This window comes from Bombyx mori, chromosome 23 (assembly GCF_030269925.1).
Source record: "Bombyx mori chromosome 23, ASM3026992v2".
Classification (NCBI taxonomy): Eukaryota; Metazoa; Arthropoda; class Insecta; order Lepidoptera; family Bombycidae; genus Bombyx; species Bombyx mori.
Genome location: NC_085129.1, coordinates 10,047,568 through 10,059,556, shown reverse-complemented (window position 1 = coordinate 10,059,556; position 11,989 = coordinate 10,047,568). Strand labels below are relative to the sequence as shown.

Here is an 11,989-nt window from a genome sequence, read left to right as displayed (position 1 = left end):
GATTTTTACTGTAATAAAACGATGTTATTCCTTCAACGTTAAAGTAGTTCATGAACACTTGGCAAGCACGTATTTTTTAGAACATTTCGTACCTGAATTTTTCTTCAACAATGGCATATTCGCATTGGTCGACTTCGATTTGTTTGCCTGCAAAAACGGCATTTATTGAGTCCGCATGTATTATTTTTTATTGATCCAAGAGATCTCTATACAGGCTTCAAATTTTAAATTAATGTATTTTAAAATACTACGTTTTTTTTAAAAGTCCCAATAAGGTCAACAACAACATTAAAAAAAACAAGATGCTACTAAAGTCGAGAACTGTTCTTTAATTATAAACTATAATATTTCAGTAAAAAATTACTTTGTAAAAATGTATAAGTGATAAAAGCATGATGAAATAATTGTCAGAATATATTTTAATAAAACGTGTTTTTTTTTTACTGTAAATATATTTTTATTTCCCAATTACAATTGTACCCTTTTACCTGATTGGTCAATAATATTTACGTTAATAATTGAGACAAATACAAATCATAGTCAAGTGTTTAAAGCATTAAATACATATAAATAAATGTGAATGAAAGTAATACTTTCCCTTTGCCTTTCTCCTTCCTTTAAAAATATCACAACACAAAAAAGCCGATTTTTTCAAACCTTAACGTATTTATGTAACGAATGCGTGAAAACGTCAATTACGCGTCAATATTGGCGCGCAATTCCACGTTTCATTACTTCGCTTCTCTGTCACAAATACAACACAATGCAAAGGACAATGCCCATTTTCTATGGGCGTTTGGGCCCCTAAAAAAAGTTGTCCTGTCATGATGGTTTTAACTTAATTTGATAGACAAAGAAATATAGTTTCATATTCAGAAAACGATTTTTATATTCTCACCCAGGTTTAAGAGAAATCTGTTTTTTTCTGCAGCTAAAATTAAGTTGTTAAATGTTTTCTTCGAAATCAATAATCGCTCTCATAATTATTTACAGTATTAAATAAGTTAATTGTGGTTAATGTTGCTAGAAATAAGCCCTTACGTACATTTTATTATTATTATATCCTCATAATAATAATAAAATGAAATGAAAAGCCGGAAGCCGGCAACGATATTGTTGTTGTTGTTTTTAAATTCACCAATAAGCAGGCAAAGAGCGTAGCCTATACAGCCTAGTCTGTCGAAGTTATATATGTCAATAAAAAGCCGGTGTATCTCTTTTTATTGCTTTTTGGGAGTTTTGACGTCAAGTCGACGAATACCACATTGACTGAGCATGAGTTTACGCAGACCTTTTATACACAATATTACAAATACAAATAATACAAATTACACAATAAACTATTAAAAAAACATTAAAATAAAAATTCAAGTGACGCTTCACTCGGGTTGCTGCCAAAACTCTCTGATCATATATAATAAGAATAGAGTAATGGTAGGCCATTGAGATTTTTACTAATGGAATCATTAATATCTAAAAATATTAAATAATTCATGGTTTTAAGTAATAATTATTATTACAATACATAAATATTGAATTGAACAACAATAAACTAAAAAGTCTGTGAATTATAACCATTAGCAATTTTTTTAATTTGTTGTTCAAGTCACAGACAACTCTTTCGTTTGTCAGCATATAAGTTTACTATAAGGCTGTATGGGCTAATTTTCCCTTTGTCTATTGGCGAATTTAAAAACTATGGCACTCAGTTTTGGGATGTTATCAAATAAGTAATTTATATTTTTGTAAAACAATGCCAGGGTGAAAGAAATGTTGATACATAAACTAAACAACATGAAAAAATAAGGCATAGTTTTTCAAGTACAAATAGTTTTGTCATGAAGTTGGCCCACTTTTGGGCATTGTCCTTTACTTAGTAAATTTATAGAAAATTCAAACACTGCACGGGCTTGATTACATTTCAAATAAAAAATACTCAGTTTCTAGAATCTAGGGCAATCTAGAAAAATCTTAAACATTAAAAAACTATACCATAAAAATATGTTAAGTACATACCTACATATTGATTATATTAAAGGTGTGCTAACAATCTAAAAATTGTTAGCAGAAAAATTAGCATTCTAGGTCAATGTTTGCAATTTTATTCCATAATATATAAATGTCGGATAGTTAATCATCGATAGGGCAGACTTAAGCTACTTTCAGGCTACGCTATAACATAATAGCATATAGTATATAGCTTATAGCACAACAATATCGCGCACCATACATTGTTAAGGAAACGTTCACACTGTACTGTACTATATATTATTGGCTAAGTAATATACGCTGCAATACTATATGGCACTACAGTATAGCGTAGTCTGAAAGCACCTTACATTTTATTTTCGACCACATAAAATTGATTTATTGTCGGATGGTGCGAGACTAAGTATTGTCATAATTAGAGAATCTTTTCCGGAATGTAATTGTCTTTGTTGTGAAGGGCCTTTAGGAGCAAGTTGTTTCCAAAAAATTAAAATAACGTAAATATTATTTAATATTATTTATCCTTGGAATATAAGCCTATAGAATATAGCCTGCTTTCAAGAAATATACAGTGTTTATTGAAAAATATATTATTCTCCCCTATTTACGTTACTAATAAAACTAAATGATATAAAAATATGATTCGTTTTTTACTATATTTCCAATGGAAAACTAAATATTGTGACAAACATTGACCATAATATATTTAAAGGCAAGAATTAGTAGCAATTACCCTAATTACATAGTAACATATGTTTTCAAATTTCATTTAACTAATAACGAGGTAATACCAAAAGTAAATTCCTTAAAGTAATAACAAAAGCAGTGTGTGTAAATTCTTGTAGTGATATCAATGACTATTACACAATAATACTTACTAAAAACAATAAAGGCAATTCATGATTTAAAAATATTGTCAGAAAATTTGGCGCCCTTAAATTTCTTTTCATTTCTATTTTAAGCAATAGAGGCAATTCATGGTTTAAAAATATTGTCAAAAAATTTGGCGCCATGAAATTTCTTTTCAGAAATGAATTTTTTCTCGGTAATGGACGATCCAAATGTTCGAGACTTGTGTACATTTATGCAAACATATCTTGAAAATGTCGTTAGAACGATTCAGGCTACTATAAAATTTCTCCTGTTCTATAATAGCTAGACAATAATTATAAATGTTCATAAAATGTGAAACTTGAAAGATATTTTTAAATCGCAATTTTGTAATAAAATTGATTATTTCGTAGGATTTTTTTTTGAATGTGCACTTAAGATTAATAATTATTAAATAATTTAAGTACCGTGCTGAAAAATTATCAGAGTTTTTTATTACACTTATGAAGCAGTATGAGTGAATATTGCATTTTAAAAAATCAAAATATATTACTATGTATGTAAATTTAAAATCCTCAGAACCTTTTTGGGAAGGTAACTGTTGAATTAATCTGTATCACTGATTTTCCAGATCACTTATATTTATTTGCTACCAAAGACGTTTTTCATGAGTATTTTAAACTATCGACTATATTCTACTCAGACTTTTAAAACTACGACTCTTTTAGAGTAACTACAATCTAATCAAGATCTTATTACATAATACTTATTATACAATGCCCACAACTAAACTATCACACAGAATAATTCGAATTTTGGTATTGGTTCCTGATTTTTTTTTCTCGCCTAAGCGTTATATTAACGCAAAACGACAAAATATGTAATAAATTCCTACATTTTAATCTTTTTAAAATTTTATTGCCACATATTTTCTTTAAATAATTATATTATCAACTAGTTTTGACTAAAACATTATTCTTAGGACTTATTGCCAGTATCTATGACTGCTATTTAAAATAACTTAACCAAACTTTTTTTATCAATTATTAATGGTGTTATTTTTACTACAAACACCGGTCGCAAAAAATTAATAGCTAGTTGAATAAAAACTTACTTGAAAACACGTACACATACAAACACAAATTATAAGCTTATTGAAAAACATATCTATGATAGATTAAAAATTCTAAACTAACATTTTGGATATTGGATGATCTGCAGATACATACTCAACGTAAGAATGATATCGCACCTTTAGAATTGAAGTGGGTTAATCCAAAATTCTTGTTTTTTGGTATACGCCAAAAACGTATTAGGAGAATTGTAGTTTTTCAGTTTCGATTTTAATACTTTAAGCCTTAAACAATACCACACCATAGTTTCAAGTGCTTAAAGTTTAAGATGTTCAAGGTGCTTATAGATTAAGCGCTTGACTTAAAAGAGACGGAAAGTGTACTTGGCCTTTTCTAACCTAAAATTTAAATTGAATTTTTAATTTTTTTATTTTAATTTGATATGTTATACTTATAGCATACATGTTGTCTTCAAGTTTTTAGTTAAGCTACTTCAATTCTGAAGTTGCAATATGAAGACTATTAAGCTAATCAATAGACAACGCCATCTATTAATACATTACGTCAATCACGTAGATTCTTGCTCAACTAAGGCTGCTTGTGACATAGAAATCTGTGAAGGAGATCTAAGCCGTCTCGTCAGTAATGTTTTTATACACGGATACAGTAAGTACAGTAATATACTAGCCGCTATAACAGATATGGCGCTTAAGGCCCATTGAGCTGCTTTTATCGAGATCGTAGAGTCAGGTGCGGACTTAATGAGTTTGCATTTTGATTTAAGAGAACTAGAAACGACAAACGGTCCCATTATTTTAGTGTTTGGACCACAGTCCGAGGTCTGCCAGCCGATCCAACCGGCTGATCTGTTAAATAATACCTGAAATAGTATTAGAAATATAAGCATTAATAGTATACACGTTTAAAATTTAGAATAGCAATACCTCAATACGTGATGGAAGGAAATCGTATCAAATACAACGGGAATATTATCCTACAGCTTAAGAAAATATCAGTTAAAAAATAAAATAAAACACACTTTTTCCTACCTATGCTGATAGCCTTGACAGGCCATTTCAACTTCTCCTTGACGTGTAGGTGAGCTCACGGGGCTCAAAGTGGAGTGTTGCTAACACTGACCCTAGCAAGAGCCATGCTTCGCAAAATCTACCACCGGATCCGAAACGCGACCCACTGAGAAGATCCGGCGAGAAACTCAGTGGGCTGTGTCTATGGGTTAATTTACTGATTTAGGACGGTGAGCGGTGTTTGTAGTAACTAAAAGCACCGTTAATGGATCGGGAGGATCCGTAATAACGTGTCTAAAACATACTAATAATTGTCATTTAAATTATGTTCAAAATTGATGAACAACCAAGTTGCTCGTAGCTGGTTGACGCACTCCATGTGTGAAACGACTTTTTAAAGTTTTCAATTACATTTTATCGATAAGAATCATATACATATATCTAAACTATTTACTTTAAAAAAATTATGATTTAAATGTGAAATCATTAAATAAAACGTAATAACTCTAACATAATTAAACACCAATCACAATGCATATTGTGTTCATTTGAAGCTAACCGTTGTTTTAGTTCATACTTTACGGTTGGCTTGTCGCATATAATTTTGGCCCCAGATGACGTCACACATAATGAAGTTCGTTCCATCAACTTTGAAAAATAGTAGCTCGGTGGTTCGCTTTTCTTATTACGACAATACTAATGTTAGAATATTATTGCGGGCCTACCTGAAATCCTTCCATGGCTGTATAGCCGAGTACAGTTTCATCTCCGCCTTTTTCAAAACCCAATTTGTAACAGTATTCTGATACGGTCCCACTTTCACCGCTGCTGTTCTGTGCTGCCACGACTCTCATATAATTCTGTAAATATTTTATTTTTCAAATTTATGATTTTTTTTTATTGTGCAATGATATGAAACCATTAGGTCAAGTCTACATAATATGTATTAGGGTAGTTCTTTTTTTTTATTGTTAAAGAGTTTGCGGTCTACCTGCTATTCAATAGTTTCCACGGAACCCAATACACGAAAACACGGCACCCATTTCAAAAAACGTGTCCTAAGTGTTTTATAATAATGACTATCGTAGCTTTCAAATATGGACGCATGTGTTTTTTTTTTTTTGTGTGTTTTGTTTTAAAAATAAAATGATAGACATTATACTCGTATATGAAACGCATTTACCTGCGGCGACAGCATTAACGTAAAGTACTGGTTATCTGCTTCGTAGCTAAGTAGGTCTACCGCTACCCAGGGTAGTGACCAGTCTTGAGGCTCTGGCCAACATCCAGTCTGCAAAATAAAAAAAATTGTATTCTAATGTATTAGACCAATGGATCTACAAGTGGCAGCTGTTAACTTAGAAGACACAGGTACGGGACAAAGTATTCTCGAACTAACGAGAACCCACATTTTAATTGCAAGCTGAAATTTAATTTTTTACTTTTTATCTACGACTTCGGCGACTTCGACGCGGCCGGGTGGCCGAGTTAAGGCCACGGTACATTCCCGACTCGGATCGTATATTTTTTCTCCTATATAACTTTATCACTATGTCCTTCCACAAATGCTATTGCGATAACATGAATTCAGTTATTTCTGTTTATTAACTTAATTAAGCCTCGAAAAAGGGGCGGTTTTCGTATTTTAGTCTATGTATCTATGTTGAAAATCTTGTATTATTATCTGTGTTATTAATATGTGTATGGTGTGACCTGACCTGTTGTGTTGTTTTGCGTTCTATCGAGAAATCGATTATACGCAAACGATATACGTACTCGGAAAGTAATTTCATTACTTATGCCACATGATTTTAGCTTTAACATCAGACTAGAATATTGCATAACTCCAGATATTACGACAGGATTTTATTTATACGAAATTATTTGGAGTCAATTCGCCTCTAATACTACTAAGCATTATTACCCCGAGATTGATTTACGTTCACTTTGAATGTGATGTTCCAAATACATTGCAAAGTATAATTTATGTTGGACTTAGTACTAACGTACACGAGTAATTTCTAGAAGAAGATCACGTGATAAGATCACATCCGTGCCTGGTATAAACAAATGTTATAGGAATTATCACTCGAAAGGCACATCTTACTAATGGATTTTCTTATTATTTATTTTTATTATTTTTTAATTGAGTTCAATTGTTTCTAAGATGACATCTTTTTGATAACTGACTACAAAGTTTTATTCAAAATTATAACTCAAAAAATGTGTATTTGGAAACATAATACAACAGCATTTTCGTAATTTGAAATTTTATAAATAATAAAACTTACCTCTCCCGCATACCAAAAGTCATCCGTAATTAACATATTAGAAGTCTGTGCTGCGCTTCTCAAATCATCAACAATCTAAAAAAAATTGCTCTATTACTTCCTTGATCTTATCAAATTTTGGTCGTATTCTTATTATAATATTTACTAGCTGGTCCGGCAAACGTTGTTTTGCCAAATAAATTATTTCTAAAAAAAGATAAATAACCTAGATACCGACTGCAGCGCCATCTGCCAGGCTGATTTGTGAATCTAAGCCATCCAGGTTGCCAGCCAAACGCATACAAAAAAAAACATTCAAATCGGTCCAACTGCTTAGGAGGAGTTCAGTGACAAACACACGCAGATAAGAAATATATATCTAAAGATAAATCAAATTTATATATAGTTAACTCTCCTGTAACACGGTATTTTTTACCATACTGTTTCACTAATACGAAAAGAAAAATTCCCCAAAACCCTCTTACTTATAACACGGTACTTCTACATACAACATGATAACGAGATTTTGTTTAAAATTATTTCGAAAATTACATTATGTACTATGAACACACAATATATGGATATAGCCAAAATTTTACTACTTATTATTGTTTATGTACAATAACTTAAGATGTTTCATTCAGAAAAAATAGTTACCTTTTTTGTACTGACTTCTAGACTCATATAACGCACAGTACAAACGTATCTACCGTGTTATAGGGGGGTCACTTGTACTGAACTCTGAAGTCATCCCGACCTAAAGGATAAGACGCTCAACGCCACTTAAGATCACTTGGACCACTCGGTCTTAAGTGGCGTTGATACGTCTATTTCTCTAATAAGATATCTCATACCAGTTCTGATATATACACCACAAGCATCGTAATTATTTATGTAATGTCTTTTTTATATAAAACATCACGTTCGGAAGAAAAAAGACTGATATTCAGTCTGACATGTCACTTTGCATGTGGTTAAAATCGAAACTAACGCGACGTTTGTTTTTTTAGTTTCACAGACTACATGACTAAGGTGTCGCTATTAATATCAAAAAACAACATATCAATTCTATAATTATATACATATTTTTTTTGTAAAACCGATGTACAGTTACGATGTCTCAAATGCAATTCTAATTGAGCAGGTTCAATCTAAATTAATTTTAAAAACATTAACATCAACGTTTTTTTTTGTAATTTAAGATAATTATGCATGTCGTGTATGATGTTATAAATTAAAAAAACTTGCCTGCCTAAAATAACAATTAGGTAACCTTATATTTGTTGTTCCGCTATCAACTATAGCCTTTATTTTATTAAGCGTTTGACACATATGTTCATCTATGTCTGGAGGATTGCTTGATTTATTTACATGTCTCATAACCCTCACAGATAAAACACCAACTTCATACCACCTTTTTTGTATTATAGTTGTTCGGTATGATTTGTTTAAATTTTCATTTTTTTGTTTACCATCTGTAATAAAATAAAGAGTTTAAATTACTGTTTTGGTATTTGGGAAACCATCAATCGAGGTTAACTAAACTTAATTATTAGTTTTGTATAATATTTTCGTAGAAATTTAGTATTCAGTGCTCTGTTTATGTTGCTGCTGAATAATGAACCGATTATAAAAACAATTATGGGTCACATAGCAATCATAGTCGTCATTTTCTGGTTGTAACTTTATACCGATGTTTAATATAATAACTACCTAAGTTATTATATTAGACATGCCTCATTAGTTTTTAGTAATTCATTACCTAGTATCTGAAAGTTTCCATAGTGCGTCGCATTTTGTGTACTTAATGTAGCACAAAGTTTGAGTTGAAATGATACAGGTCTAGTCAAAGTACGGTCAAGGGAATCTAACCATGATTCCACAATTACATCTGCTCCCCTTGCTCCAACTGGTAGATATGCGAGTCCTAGAAGACCCTGCAATAGAATTATTAATATTATTTGTTATTATGCATTTAAATGTAAGAAGAATAAGGAAAGCAATGGTGTGAAAATTTAAGGAACTTAAGAGTATTACATTAGAAGCTATTATTGAATTTGTTTTTAGTTGACACGCTTTTATTGAATAAACTTACCTTGTTATTGCTATGCGAAAATCTAAAATATAGGCTCTTATAGGTATGCACAATCAACCCTCGCTTATTTTATTCCTAAGTCAGGTTGCTCACGTTTTACCTGGTGTCAACTAGTTACCAGAGTCCATACACGACTACCAGGTAAATGCAGCCACCCACATTTAGATTTGAGTTTCTAGTCTCACTTTAATAATACAACAGTTGCCAGATGCATTAAACCAGAATGCAGGAGAAATAGGTAAGGTGGTGGTACCTTTACCAGTGCAAGATGCCCTTTTTTTTTTTTTTTTTTTTTTTTCGGGTAGAGGGCCGAACCTCCTACGAGGTCCCCGCGCAAAAGGGGCGCGCGGGGTATGTGAGACTCAACGATCTGCATGGTGTTGTGAGCAGACCGCGGGCCCAAGGATTTTAGAGCCCACCCACTAAACGACTCCTCTGCACTCTTACACCCGACGTCCGATCCCCTCCGAGGTCAGAACCCGGATGAGGTAGGGGGGCTACCGCGGTCAACACTACAACCAGACGGCGCGGCTCACCCCAAGGACGCCCAGCCGACGGAGCCTTCGAGGCGAATCGAAGGCTCTGAAACGTCGGCCGTCTCGGTACGGCAGCCCGTCGGGCCGCCCAGACGGTGCCGCTGGTGTCCCGGAATACCCCGCTGGACCAGAACCAGCCTGCCGGGTCGGGACGCGATACACCGTCGACCGGTCGCTCTATTCACTCCACGGCAGCGCGCTAGAGTGCTGGTAGCGCGCCGCGCGGCCTCACCCCCTCAGGTCGCCCCTTGACCTTCACCGGGGGGAGGCCGCCACCTACAGAGTGCAAGATGCCCTAGCACCAGCAAATTTTTTTTTTTTTATTCCCCTTGTAGGCAGACGAGCACAAGGCCCACCTGATGGTGAGTGGTTACCGTCGCCCATGGACTTCAGCAATGCCAGGGGCAAAGCCATGCTAGCACCGAAAATGCTAGCATGTTTCTTTTTTATTAAACAATTACATTCCTAAACCGTAGAAGTCAGTTAGGTATGTATTATAATAGAAACATTTTTAGGCAGCCTCGGCACAGGAGGTCTCAAACAGTTGCACAGTTACATCTCTTGATACTAAAGCACCAGGCATACTTTAGGCCAATGTGACCTGTAAAAACTTTTCACATAAAGTGTTGGACATGATGCTTTTGGTGCTAAAAGAATAACACATTGCAGCTTTTTTTGTGAGTACTCTAACACATCTTCTTTTAAATAATAATCTAGCAGTAGACACCAGCCTAAGTTTCTTGACCATATATCTCAATTAGAATGCTAATAACTAACTAATCAAAAATTCTAATTAAGTCAGCAATTTACTAGCCAAAAATAAATTACACTATGATATATTGTGAGAAAAGAATATTTTCTATCTAATAATTTAAAATATTTTATATATTTATGTTTTGATTTAAAAATTATTTTGTAAGCTACCTGCCATTGTGAGCCATTCATAAAAAAATTGTGGCTTTCCATAATAAGTGCCATATCAGTCCTGACTTCTGGCACCAATGGCATAGATGGGAGCTGTATATAATCTGAGACTAAACGGCCAATCCATTTGCCTTCAAAGTATGTTGCCTGCACCTATAAAAAAAATTAAATTTAATATACTATGAACAACTACATTTGTTTCAATTTTAAAATTAACCATAATAATAAATACCTTTTTCCCACTGTCATAAATGCTGCTAGAATTGTTTGCATCAAAGTATTTATCACTATCTTGTCTTGAATATGAAGCAACAGCTAATGTTGTGCTACCAGTATCAATTAAAAGGTTTATCTGAAATAAATAAATATTTTATTAGACTAGATGGTCTTCGAATGCATTTTCGTTATGGTCATTTCTTTAATACCATTTTTGAGCAGACTAGCTCAAAACTTACTAAATGATATTTAATATTAAGCCAAGACATGGGATACTGCTGTGCACTTTTATACATAGGCTGAAATCTTAATGACTATGAAAAGTAAAGCTGTGGTTTAAAAATAGCCACAGATGTGTATTTACAAGATGTACCACTCATAGTTCTTATCAATTTACAAAATTTGCTGATTAGTTTAAATATTTGGTTGTTTTTCTTAAATTCTTCACTGATTTCACATCATAAGAAAAAATAGTTATGAATGCTATAATGTGTGATAATTTTACGACCAATTCTTTTTTATATTTAGAAACTGAATTCTTTCATAATAACTGTTTGACTGGTTTACCTACGTCATGAAGTTGCCAGAAAATGGAAATGGCAAATAGAACAAAACTTTATGTTTTGTTGTTTTTTCCGACCCAATTTTGTGTGCTATGGGTAAGAAGATTAATTAATATAGTATTACCTTTTGATGTGGATGTCCCATGATTACCTCAACAGAATAGGCAAGGCCGGCATCTCCTTGCAAATTAAACTGTTCTCCATTCGCACAAATACAATAGAGAAAAATTATTAACAGCTTCGCCATTTCAGCGATCTACGCCATCGAAAAATTGGCTTAATATTTGAACCAGGTTTATCGAAACTAAACCAATGGGTTTGTTAAGGATTTGTTAAAGGTTTTGAGATTTGTAAACAATGTCAATTGTCAAGTCAAGTATCACATATGTCAGATAGGGATAACGATTCAAGATCGACTTCTCACAGAATCGATTTGTTTGAAACCAAAAATTAAGTTTTATTTA

General features: G+C 33.0%; 1 protein-coding gene across 1 annotated transcript; it reads right to left on the bottom strand.

Moving 5' to 3' along the window:
- Positions 1 to 3,716: 3,716 nt before the first annotated feature.
- Positions 3,717 to 11,894, bottom strand: LOC101735766 (beta-secretase 1). Its single transcript, XM_012695942.4, has 9 exons — positions 11,650 to 11,894; positions 10,979 to 11,098; positions 10,747 to 10,899; positions 8,954 to 9,128; positions 8,440 to 8,666; positions 7,213 to 7,287; positions 6,105 to 6,212; positions 5,647 to 5,781; positions 3,717 to 4,773 (listed from the first exon to the last, which is right to left on the bottom strand). Exons 1-9 carry the CDS (start codon positions 11,770 to 11,772, stop codon positions 4,462 to 4,464), a joined length of 1,428 nt encoding a protein of 475 aa, XP_012551396.1. The 5' UTR covers positions 11,773 to 11,894; the 3' UTR covers positions 3,717 to 4,461.
- Between the last annotated feature and the right edge of the window lie 95 nt (positions 11,895 to 11,989).

What these genes read in the sequence shown, in the direction of transcription:
- LOC101735766 (XM_012695942.4), bottom strand. Translation starts at nt 11,772, where the DNA reads ATGGCGAAGCTGTTAATAATTTTTCTCTATTGTATTTGTGCGAATGGA. An exon ending in TGGAAACTTTCAGATACTAG is followed by an intron (nt 8,667 to 8,953) that starts GTAATGAATTAC and finishes ATTTTATTACAG; the next exon opens with ATGGTAAACAAAAAAATGAA. An exon ending in ACTTTTGGTATGCGGGAGAG is followed by an intron (nt 6,213 to 7,212) that starts GTAAGTTTTATT and finishes TTTATTTTGCAG; the next exon opens with ACTGGATGTTGGCCAGAGCC.